This window comes from Poecilia latipinna, unplaced genomic scaffold (assembly GCF_001443285.1).
Source record: "Poecilia latipinna isolate Pla-1442-1.1 unplaced genomic scaffold, P_latipinna-1.0 Scaffold2756, whole genome shotgun sequence".
NCBI classification, from domain to species: domain Eukaryota; kingdom Metazoa; phylum Chordata; class Actinopteri; order Cyprinodontiformes; family Poeciliidae; genus Poecilia; species Poecilia latipinna.
In genome coordinates this window covers 62,750-73,910 of record NW_015115372.1, presented here as the reverse complement: position 1 = coordinate 73,910, position 11,161 = coordinate 62,750, and the positions used below count along the sequence as shown (strand labels likewise).

The window sequence follows — 11,161 nt, the reverse complement described above, 5'->3', positions numbered from 1 at the left end:
TATACATGTAAAGAAATAAGTTTATTTATTAGGAAAGAGTTGCAGTTATGCTTAACCTTACTTCACCTTTTAAATATGGAGTCCCAGCCAAGTAGTCACATGGGCTCACTTGGTGAAAGAAACTCAAAACCAACACGTTCTGCATCCAAGTACATGTGATGCAAGATGAACAAACACTCTCAGGCAGAAGAAGACAACGGAAATGCACACATTTACATACAATGCCTGGAATAAATGCTTAGGAAAAGCAGGTGGAAAAAAAAACCTAAGTTGATATATTTAAGTCAAATCTCAGGAATCAATGCACATCAAGACCACCCCAGATGGAGATGTTTGTATTAGCCCTGCCACTGGGCCTCCAGGAGCCCATCCGGTTATATAAGAGCTTCAGGTTCTCTGTTGACAGGATTAAAAATGAACACCAGCCTCCACGTTCTCCACCATGTCCAAAGATCTGCTCTAACTGTGTGCCTGGAGGCAGGTTGTCTCCAGGCTCCAACATCACTGGTATGGGTAACATGGTCTAACGGCAGGGAAATGGTTACTTATGAGCATCCACAGCATCAAGGGTTATTGCCAATTTGCCATGAAGACACAGGCTAAAAATAACACTTTGACTCTGTGGGATAAGGCACTAAAGGGGGGAAAGGGGGCACAGAAGATTTCAAAGTCTTCCAACATTGTGTTTTAAGGGAAGCTGGTCATTCACCTGATGGGTGACAGCAAAAACCTGAGCATAACAACCTTTTTTCTACAATATTGTGCAATAAAATTATGATCTTCTTCACTGACAACATGCTTATGAAAGTACTGTTAGACTAAACGCTGCAGGTGTTGGTATAAAACCATTCACACTGCCAGAAAAGAGTCAGATTTTTGTTTTGCTCAGCTTATTAAAATTAAAAGTGAAAGACATAATGTCCTTATAGTGCTCAGTTTTTAAATAAGCACTTTCAGACAGCAAAATTGTATATCCTTTGTGGAAAACTGTAACTTAATGGAGTAAAAATAGCAGCCCATAACCATAATTAGAACCAAAAAATGACCTCCACGCACCCCTTCTCACAGCTCTGTTTTTTTTTTTTCAGAGAAACTGAAACTTTGTGATATGTGACCAGATTTCCCCAAATTCAACTGAATTTCCAAGAGAAGGACCGTAAATCTGCAGTTTGACAACTAGCGAGTTCATGCACTACACCAGCATGAGTGTTGAGTGTTTTTACCTTGCACAAATATTCCACCAAATCGTCAATCCCTGTGTATCATAAAAGTATCTCCTTAAGCCGCTTGTGAACGTTATTCCCCCCGCCTGTGGCAGCCGTGGCGGGTTACGGGCCAGCTGTTCCTGACGCACCCAGGATTCCCGCGGTGAAACCGGAGGAGCTGCTCCAGGTGGGGTCAGATCAGACCTTTGACAACGTCCCGTTCCCACACAGCTGGTCGCTCAGGAACATGGTTCCCAGAACCGCCGCAAACTCAGATCAAAGGAGGAAAACGCCGAGGTCTTTCAGAGTGGCACTTACTATACCCCTGAGAGCGGAGCACACTCCGTTCACCTGAATGAATGGCTACATCTGATGATGCGCATGATACCCTCTACTCCCTTTGCAGCCTTCAGGTGCACGGTAGACCTAAGTTCACAAAGTGAAAATCATCAATGTAGATGTTTTGCACACAGATAGTTAAAGCGTTTGTTCCCCAATAACTGTGATTAACTATAACTTATAGATAATACATGCCCAACATTTAATTGGAGAAATAAATAAAAAATTACAGTACAATCGTAAATACGGATTTAAAATGTAACCACTAGATGGCAGCAGAATGCTCACAATTGAAGCTTCTGTGTATACTCACGATACACCATTATGCGACGTAAGAGTAAGAGTGCTAAAATCTAAGAAAAAAGTAGTATTTTCAAATTTTATAATTTTTGCCTAAACTTTTTTGACCCATATTTTCTTCATTTATGATTTAACTATTTTATAGTGCTACTTTGATATTTAAATCGTCATTTTACTTATTTGTTGCATTTACCAAGCGCGTCAGTTAAACCACCTTCACGCAAAACAAAACAAAAAAAAAAAAAAAAACAAACAAACAAACGAAAGCAGCAAAGAATTTAGCTGCAACAGAAAAAGCAAGTAAGAGGTCGGAACTATTCGAAAAAGAGGGAATCCAAAAAATGAGGCGCCGTTACTATGGAGACATAGGGCTACATTCGAACCGCAGCAACAAGGTTTGTCTTCTGTTCCTGCTTAGTTGTTGAAAATTGTAGTTGTTTCAGGTAGCTACAACTAAAATATTGTGAAACATTAAAACTATTTTGGTACAACTATAAAAGCGTTACGTAGTTTATGTAACTTTGTATTTCACTGTCGCTAACTGGACTTTTAATCACTTCTCTTATGTCCGTGTTGTTCATAGGATTATTCGTGTAGGTGTTCGTGTGGAGAGTGATAGTATGGACTCGGAGTACATAAAGAAACATCTGGGAGAGTGCCTGGCGAAGGGGCTAGCTGAAGTAGCCGAGCTGAGACCGGTACACCCCATCCAGTATCTTGGTCACTGGCTCTACAAATATACGTCTAATATTCAATTCGAGAAAGAGGTAAGCAGCAGTTTCTTTTACTGGCCAGCAGGAGACACCATACCACCATACCGTTGCCATCTTAAATCTTTTCTTTAAATTACAATTTTGAAACCATGTAAGTATTCATACCATTTATTTTTTTTCCACATTATGTCATAATTACATATGTCAACACATTTTATTGTGTGAGTAGGTTTCAACATGTTTTTGTAAATAGTATATCAACAGACACATGTTGTTGATTATTTGCAAAGAAAGCTCAAACTCAGATTAAAAAAAGGTTGTACTAATCAGTTTTCAAGTTTTTTATAGATTCTCTGTTGGATTCAACTGAGGATCCATAAGTATGGACTTTGATTGGACCACCCTGCTTGGATCTAAACCTTTCCTCTTAATACCTAACCATGAGCCACATAGCTTGATGCTTGATGGTATTTTGGCACAAAATATTTCTGGCTATAAAGAGGATGTAAAGACCAAATTAAGTATTTTTTTTTACTATTTATAGTTATTGTCCTCAACTCGTAGAGCTGTGCAAATGTTTTAAATCAATTCTAAATGTATTGTTATACTTTTCTTGAAAGCTTCCAGACTATAATCGGAAAAAAGTCCTTATTAATACTTGTCCAGGCTTTCTGAAGGCCTTCCCAAGTTTTTTCTTTGCAGTTTTGATGCTTCTTTATATAGTGAAAATGTTAAACAACATAACCAAATCCCACCACGAGGTTATTGTTTTACTTCCAGTTCTGTGTCTCCCTCATCCTAAACCTATTGTTGCTTTTGTTAAAGCTCTGATCTTTAAACGGGTTTGAAAGCTGTTCACGGATAACAGAGGCTTAGACAGTCTAAGCTCATCAGACTAAAAGATATGGCTGCCAAATCTCAACCACCTTTTACCTAGACATGAAAAAGCCCACCAACAGACCAATGCAGAACAATGGTTTGGTTCTAAGAAATAAGATTATTATAAAATCTTTTAAGAAATAAGATTATAAATACTTACATGCAATGACATAATACTAATAAAGTCAGAAAAAGTTAAGATGTTAATGTATCACATTATTTTTACAGAAAAAAGAGCAGTTTGCTCTGTTGGAGGAAAAGATTGCTGAATATAACAGACAGAAAGCGCTGAGAGAGGAGGAGGAGAGAGCTGCTAAAGTCCTGGAAGAACTTCTAAGAGTATGATGATCACTAATTTTGTCTTTACAATCTGTTTAATCATTTACAAGTAGTTTTTTTTATTGCCAGAACTTACTTTCCATTTGTATCTGCTGATCAAAATGTATTACTTAAAGCACAACAGAAAAGGTTAATTGTCAACTTTTCAACAGGAGGCTGAGAAACCCATAGAGCCGGAAGAACCCATTGAAACCACTGCTGAAGATGAGAAGCCTGCTGAAGATAAGAAACTGGTAAACATAGAGTAACCCAGCTCATAGCTCAGGTGGAAAATATTTTGTCAGGACAGTTATATCCTCTCCAGAAATATGCTGTTTCTATAAGACTGACAAGAAGAAACTTGCCGTTTGAACAAAGGCATTAGAAGTACAGTTTGTCACAAGCAATGAGGGGAAAAAAGTAAACACATGGAAGAAGGTACCTTGGTCAGAAAGGATCACAGTTTTTGGCCAATGCTCTATATTCCATGTTTTGTTCCTGTCATGTGACAAAACATGGAAAGGTTTGAAGGTCGAGTCACATATGTCACAAGATCTCTCTGCAACATTACAAAAAAATATTGCTTCTATCTGTCCTGCAGGTGACTGGTCAATCTGAGTCTGGCAAAAATGAGGAACCAGAGCAGACTGACCAAATACAATCAACTCCCAGACAAGATGGCAGTGATTTACAATCCAACATTGCAGAGAATCCGCACAACAAACCTGAAACCTTTGACTTTCCAAATGCAGAGAAGGTGATGCAGAAAAAGTGCAGTTTGCATGCCGGCGATCGTGGCTCGCTGCATGTATTCATATTGCGGAGAAGATCCAGTGCATGAAAAAAATGTATGGCCAGGTGGACAGCGTGAGCTGAAGTATAGAAGACAGATGAGGAAAGAGATTCTTCAGTGAGAACAAAGACAAGAATCAGGCTGAGATACAGGAGGATGGCAAAGGTACGTTTGTCACTTTCAGTTCAACTTGTTTTTATCCTTTACTTCAAGGTGGATGAAGAAGAGAAGGATAAACCTGAAGACTCCGTCTATGTGGAAACAGCCTCCACTTTGCAGAACGAGGAGCTCAAAACAGAGAAAACGGTCCCACTTGAAGAACAAGAAGAAGCCATGACAGACACCAAACAGGAGACTGAAGAGCCCAGTTCTGTTCCTCTTCAAAACCAGGTGGCTCATTGATCCTGGTTTTTCACTCTTTGCTGCTGCTGCTGCTGCTGCTGCTGCAGCTGCAGTGAGAGGTTTGAGAAAGATCAATTTGCTCCGAAACCAGAAACAAAAGAAAGAACAGAAGAGAGTTACTGAACTTTCCTCTCATGTCAGGAGGAAGTCAAGTCATGCGTGACACCATTGATTTTTTTTTTTTTTTTTGGCTACATGTCACATAGAGCAACAGTGAAGAGTCAGAGAATTGAATTAAGGGAGATTCCTCATACAGTTGCGCAGAAATAACTTGCAAAATCATTTTTTTTTTAAAAAAAAAAGCTAATTTATTTCACTGATTAAATCCAAAAAGTGAAACTCATAGTGTTATCTAGTTTTGCATTGTTGGATGTAGTGAACTGCTCCACAGATTCTGTATGAAGGCTAGGTCTGTTTCCTTAAGGTGACATTTATGTATGAAATTATTTTCATTGGTGTGATTCGTCTTATATAATAATCAGATTTTTTTGTGAAAGTCCTCATGATAAAAAGAAAGACTTTCTTGAAATATATTATTTTGTACGTGTTTCACCTTTTGAATTTGGATGACATTTTAAACCACTGAAATGCTGCTGTAGATGATCGACAGTGAAAAACAAAAACCAGGTCTCAAAAAAGGAAGAGAGAGCTTAAAGTAAGATACCATGTTAAAGCTTTGTGCTGCTTTTCAATAATAAATCGAAGGACGACGGTCTCTTCTACAGGTGATCGATCAGTCTGAGTCTGGCGGACATGAAGAACCAGAACAAACTGACCAACTGCAATCGACTCCCAGACCAGATGACACTGATTTAATATCCAACAATACAGAGAACCATCACAGCAAACCAAATCCTGCTGCCTTTGACTCTCCAGATGTAGAGAAGGTGATGCAGATAAAATGCTGTATTTATGTTGGGGAATGTGGCTCACATCATATATACAGATTGAGGAGAAGCAGAGTAGAGCCTTTGCATGGAAAATATCTGCCCAGGTGGACAGAGTGAGTTGAAGTAAATGTTTAGAAGACAGATGAGGAAAGAGAGATCCTTAAAAGAGAACAAAGACAAGAATCAGGGTGTGTTCAACTTATATTCTCTCTAACTTAAAGGTTGATGGAGAGAATGATAAACTTGAAGACTCTCTCCAAGTGGAGACAACGTCCACTCCTCTACAGAGCGAGGAGCTCAAAACAGAGAAAACAGATCCAACTGAAGAAGAAGAAGCCACGACAGACACCAAACAGGAGACTCAAGAGCCCAGTTCTCTTCCTCTTCAGAACCAAGACAAGGTGGCTCACTAATGAACCTGTCCTAAATTTATACTCTTTGCTGCAGTGAGAAAGTTGAGGAAGATACATTTGCTCAGAAAGCAGAAACAGGAGAAAGAACAGAACAGAGTTACTAAACGCTTAACCAGAACTTTCCTCGTATGTCAGGAGGCAGTCAAGAGTGCCACCACTGATGGTTTTGGCTACAAGTCACAGAGAGTAACGGTGAAGAGTCAGAGAATTGAATTAAGCAACATTCCTCATACAGTTGCATAGAAGAGACATGGAACGTCATCAAAAAGTGCAGATTGTCTGGCCAGGTGGACAGAGTGAGAGGGAGTTTAGAAGACGAATGAGGAAAGAGATGCTTCAAAAAGGACAAAAACAGGAATACGATTGAGGTGCAGGAGGATGACAGGAACATCGCTTTTTTTTATATTAATCCAGCAAAAATATAACATTGATTACATAAACAACAGCATATGTACTGTAGCTTTTTTCAGTTTTCTTTCCCATCCTTCCCTACCTTACTGCCAAACAACAATAAACAAAAAAAAACAAACACTGAAACGAAACAACTGTCATTCTGAATGATTATAAGCAATTTAAACTCATGAGATCGACACAGACGAGGAGAGTTGAAAAGGTCAGCACATTTTCAGTTTCGTGTGTACCCTTCCCTGGGACTCCAAATGTATCAGCACTATGAAGTTTGTCAGATCGAAGCGTTGTCTAAGTTGTGATAACGGGAATATCACTTTAACATATTTAGTTTAGCTTCTTTTCCATCTTTCATTTCCAGGTTGATGAAGCAGAGAAAAAATCTCAGGATTCTGTTGGAGGGGATCTGCAGAGCGAAGACGCCAGCTCTCTTCAAGACCAGGACAAGGTGACTCACTGATAAATAAGTCTTGTTTTTAACTCTTTGCTGCAGCAAGAGGTTTTAGAAGCTGCAAACTGCTCAGGAAAAAGCTCCAGGGCCCGGTTATTCAATGCTCAACCAGAACTTTCCTCTTACGTCAGCTGGCTGACAGTCATACAAGTGATACCACTGATAGCTTCGGCTCCACGTCACAGAGAGCAGCAGTGATAAGTCATAACATTTCTCACAACCCAACCAGGACAAAGACCATACTCATTCCCGAAACACCGAAAAATTTAAATCTCTCTTGCTGTATGTTTTTTCCACTGTTGTGTTTTTGTTCTCAGTGGGGGTCAGTCTTAATCTTTTATAGCCTTTTTTTGTAGCATTGAGTTGTACCAGAGAGGCTAAGCAAATAAAGTTTAAATGATTGATTGTTTCGCTTAAAAACAAGGCAGATAACCAGAAAGATGGGACACAATTGTACACAGATATTTCTTCTGTTTTTGATGTTTTTTGTCACTTAGATGTTGCTGACCATGAGATGAGTTTTACTATCTGCCTAGGCTAACCTGAGTAAATGTAAAATAAATTTCTCAAATTATTTTATTTAGTAAAGATGTTATCCAAACCACTCTGCTCCTATGTGGAAAAAAAAGTTATTTCTGTTGTTTTCTTACAGAAAACAACAGAAAACAAATATTTCTGTTGTTTTCTTACAGAAAACAACAGAAATAAGGGGGAGGGGGATTGCCATTTGCAGGCAATCCCCCTCACTGGTTCGGTAAAATCACAGTCACTCAATCCCGTTACAATGAAATCATCAACTGGAAGCATTTTGTTTTGCTCAGGTTATCCTTTGGCTGGTAGCAACATTTCTTTGATTATCTGAAACAGTTAAGTGTGATAATACAGCAAACAGAAGCAAATATGTAAGGGAGCAAATACCTTTTTCATCACACTGCAGAGGTTTTGTGTTGCTTCACAGGGAAGACAGGGAATATTACATTTCCATAATCTAACTTTGATCTACATAAATGCTTAGGTTGAAGATGATGACAAATCTGAAGAATTAGCCCAATTAGAGGCGGACTCACCTCCACAGAGTGAAGAACTTGACCGAGAGGAGACATATCCCGATCAAGAAAACATTGAGTTCAACGAGGAGATACAAGAGGCAAGTTCGACCACTCTTGAGGACCAGTCTGATGTACTTCAAAATGTAAACTGGTTATGCTTTTTATTCACCGGTGTTTGCAGATAAACAGTTACAGTGTAAACGAGAAATACTTGTAAGATGTTTAATGTTTATTTGTGATGTTTTTCTATGCGCAATCTTAGGAGACAGAGGGACAGCTCGGGGATGAGGCATCTGATGATTTGGCTCCCGCTGAACCCTCACCATAATGATCACCATGACTCAGCCGAGGCAGCCTGGTGAATCTCTCAAAGACTGAAAACAGAGGTCATATTTCTAGAGGCTGGCTTTTAAACTGTTCAAATCCTTCCAAACTAGTGATTTACACACAAAAAAACAAACAAAACAAAACAAACAAACAAAAAAAAAAAAACATGTTACCCAATAATAAATGTTACCTGGAGTGATTCTATTCAATCTGTTTGTTTTCTTTAAGTGTTTGTTAAAATTGCCACCTAGGTTGTGTGTTACAGAAGCATTGAGAAATAAATCAAGTCAGCCAAGATAATAAATTTGTATGGAAATATAAAGGTTGTGATTTAACATTACCCAAGGAAAGGCACCAAGAAGTGTTAATTCTTTTGCAAATCATTTGGGCATTTGGTTCTGGACTTATATTCCCATATGGTGCCCGGTAATTAATGTCAATCATCTAACAATAATGCGCACGCCTGGGTATATTTTGTTTTATAATATCGAAGCAGAAACAGAAATCTGCCAAAGTTCACAGCAGATTTGTGAAATCTGGCGTTTCAGAAATGTGACTCTGCATTTTCTAACAACCTTTGAACTGGAGGAGGGTGAACTGCGTAACGATGACTGTTTCTTAATATCTATTTTTTTTTCTTTATCTTTTTTTTTTTTTTTTTTTTTTTTTTTTTTTTTTTTTTGCGCAGTAGTCCTGCGGATCGTTAAATCGGAACGCAGCTGCGGCTAATCTGACACTGATCGGTTTCTGGGTCCAACAGAAAGGGGGCTGGCTTTGGGCTGCAGTGTGGAGGATCAAATCGAGCTGTAGTTTAAATGCGCTCCCAGTCGTGGCCCTTAAAGTAGAGCAAAAGCAGTGAGGGGAAACAGGACAATGGCCATGGCGCTTATTGGAGACACGGTGGCCACCGTGAGTGGCTTCGTCACGGGAGTTTTGAACTTTTTCACGGACTTCTTTCTTACTCCACCCCTGAAAGCCACTCTGATGTTCTTGGAGGAAGCTGAGCTTAAAACCCTGAAAGGAGGTAGGTCTGAACTTAAACATAAACAAACTTAAAAAAAAAAAAAGTCATCTCTTAACTTTAATGAACTATTGAAAGAAACCATTGTGCTACTGGGCCGCGTGACTTTTAATCTCTTGCTAGAGTCATGCCCTTCAAACTCTTCTCTTTCCCCAGAAATAAAAACGTTCAAGGCCAAAACGCTGTGGGAAAAGTCAGGAGCGGTAGTCATGGCAGTGCGGCGGCCCGGGTGATTTTTGTGCAGAGAGGTAAAGTTACAATCTATCCAGGCAACATCTATAATCCACAAACTGTTCACCCTGACACAACGCCCATTATTAAATATTCCTGCCTCCCCTTTTCTTTCTTTTCAACTACAAATTTTATCAGTGTGCAGTTTGTCATACACTGCAATAAGTTCTTGGATAAGAAAGTTCTAATTGTATTCTGGGCATCCTCAAACATTGTTCCCATTGTTTTTAACCTCTTGTGGAAAAGGAGATTATAGTTCAATCCCTGGTCACCAAACTGAGCCAAGGGAAATTCTAGGTGGTCTGCTTTTGCAACCTACTCCAAACTCTAATCGGAGTATTTAAGAATGTTTTATATAGTGCTCATTTTCTTCAAACAAATTTTTGAAGATTTTTATTTTAAAGATCGTGGGACACAAACTGCTTTAAAGTGTAAACTTTTTTTTTTTTGTCTTCTCTTCACTGTTTCAACAGGAGGCTGCAGAGCTGTCCTCTCTGAAACCCCAGCTGGACAAGCTGGGGGTCCCTCTGTATGCTGTGGTGAAGGAGGACGTGGGAACCGAGGTTCAAAACTTCCGACCGTACTTCAAGGGGGAGATTTTCTTGGATGAAAAGGTTGAGGCTTTTTATTTATTTTTTTTTAAAACAAATTGATGCATTGTTTAGCCAGTTTGCCTTGGGGAGAAAAATGATCAGTGGAACCCTCCTTCAGACCAGACCAGTGTTTTCTATAAACACTGAGCTCATTGAGTTTGTAATGAATCTTAAGTTTGCATGACTGACTGACTGAATCCTCCTTCGCTTGCAGAGGAGGTTTTATGGGCCCCGTGAGCGGAAGATGGGACTTCTGGCTTTCATGCGTTTAGGAGTTTGGTTGAGTGGAGTGAGGGCCTTCAGAAAGGGCTTCATTGGAAACGTTTTAGGGGAAGGCTTTGTCCTGGGTGGGGTGTTTGTCATTGGACGAGGCAAGCAGGTAAATCTTAATTTGAATAAGAATTGACATAAAATGCATTTGTATAGATTTGATCTGTCAAACTTGCATTTATCCTCCTGCAGGGAATATTACTGGAGCACCGAGAGAAGGAGTTTGGAGATAAAGTCAACATTTCAGATGTCCTCCAAGCAGTCAGACAAATACCACAGTAAAACATAGTACAATTTTAGATGTGTGAATCAAGGTTTGTCTCTGGGACATGAGGATTTCATTGTGTATGACTGATTGTGGAACTTTGGGTGTGTTCATGATGGTCTGTTTTTAAACTCAACGGAGAAAGCAGACTTGATGTTTAACACCAAATTCTGTGTATGTTGTACTGCAGAGCAACTCAGGAACCAGAGACTGACCTTTCAGAACAATAAAGCATCTTGTTATCCTCTGGTTTGGTTTGTGTAAAATAAGTCCCCCTGTTTTGAGGTTGCTACT

General features: G+C 39.3%; 2 protein-coding genes across 4 annotated transcripts; both read left to right on the top strand.

Moving 5' to 3' along the window:
- The first annotated feature begins 2,134 nt into the window (after nt 1-2,134).
- dydc2 (DPY30 domain containing 2) lies at nt 2,135-8,691 on the top strand. Of its 3 annotated transcripts, none has more exons than XM_015021305.1 (11): nt 2,135-2,239; nt 2,428-2,611; nt 3,665-3,775; nt 3,928-4,008; nt 4,356-4,511; nt 4,761-4,937; nt 5,675-5,836; nt 6,061-6,240; nt 7,022-7,108; nt 8,127-8,258; nt 8,423-8,691. In XM_015021305.1, the coding sequence occupies exons 2-11, from the start codon at nt 2,465-2,467 to the stop codon at nt 8,486-8,488; spliced, it is 1,299 nt and encodes a 432-aa protein (XP_014876791.1). In that variant the 5' UTR covers nt 2,135-2,239; nt 2,428-2,464; the 3' UTR covers nt 8,489-8,691. The 3 variants fall into 3 exon arrangements, with proteins under 3 accessions (XP_014876791.1, XP_014876793.1, XP_014876792.1); XM_015021306.1 differs by having other exon boundaries at nt 2,209-2,287; XM_015021307.1 differs by lacking the exon at nt 4,356-4,511.
- A 528-nt stretch (nt 8,692-9,219) lies between these two features.
- LOC106939042 (redox-regulatory protein FAM213A-like) lies at nt 9,220-11,114 on the top strand. The gene is made up of 5 exons (XM_015021309.1): nt 9,220-9,511; nt 9,665-9,756; nt 10,213-10,353; nt 10,547-10,711; nt 10,795-11,114. The coding sequence occupies exons 1-5, from the start codon at nt 9,361-9,363 to the stop codon at nt 10,882-10,884; spliced, it is 639 nt and encodes a 212-aa protein (XP_014876795.1). The 5' UTR covers nt 9,220-9,360; the 3' UTR covers nt 10,885-11,114.
- The last annotated feature ends 47 nt before the right edge of the window (nt 11,115-11,161 follow it).

Bases quoted from the DNA above. Each gene is read 5' to 3' on its own strand.
- dydc2 (XM_015021305.1), top strand. From the start codon at position 2,465: ATGGACTCGGAGTACATAAAGAAACATCTGGGAGAGTGCCTGGCGAAG. The intron at 4,938-5,674 runs GTGGCTCATTGA...TCTCTTCTACAG, and splicing joins CTGTTCCTCTTCAAAACCAG to GTGATCGATCAGTCTGAGTC. The intron at 7,109-8,126 runs GTGACTCACTGA...ATAAATGCTTAG, and splicing joins CTCTTCAAGACCAGGACAAG to GTTGAAGATGATGACAAATC.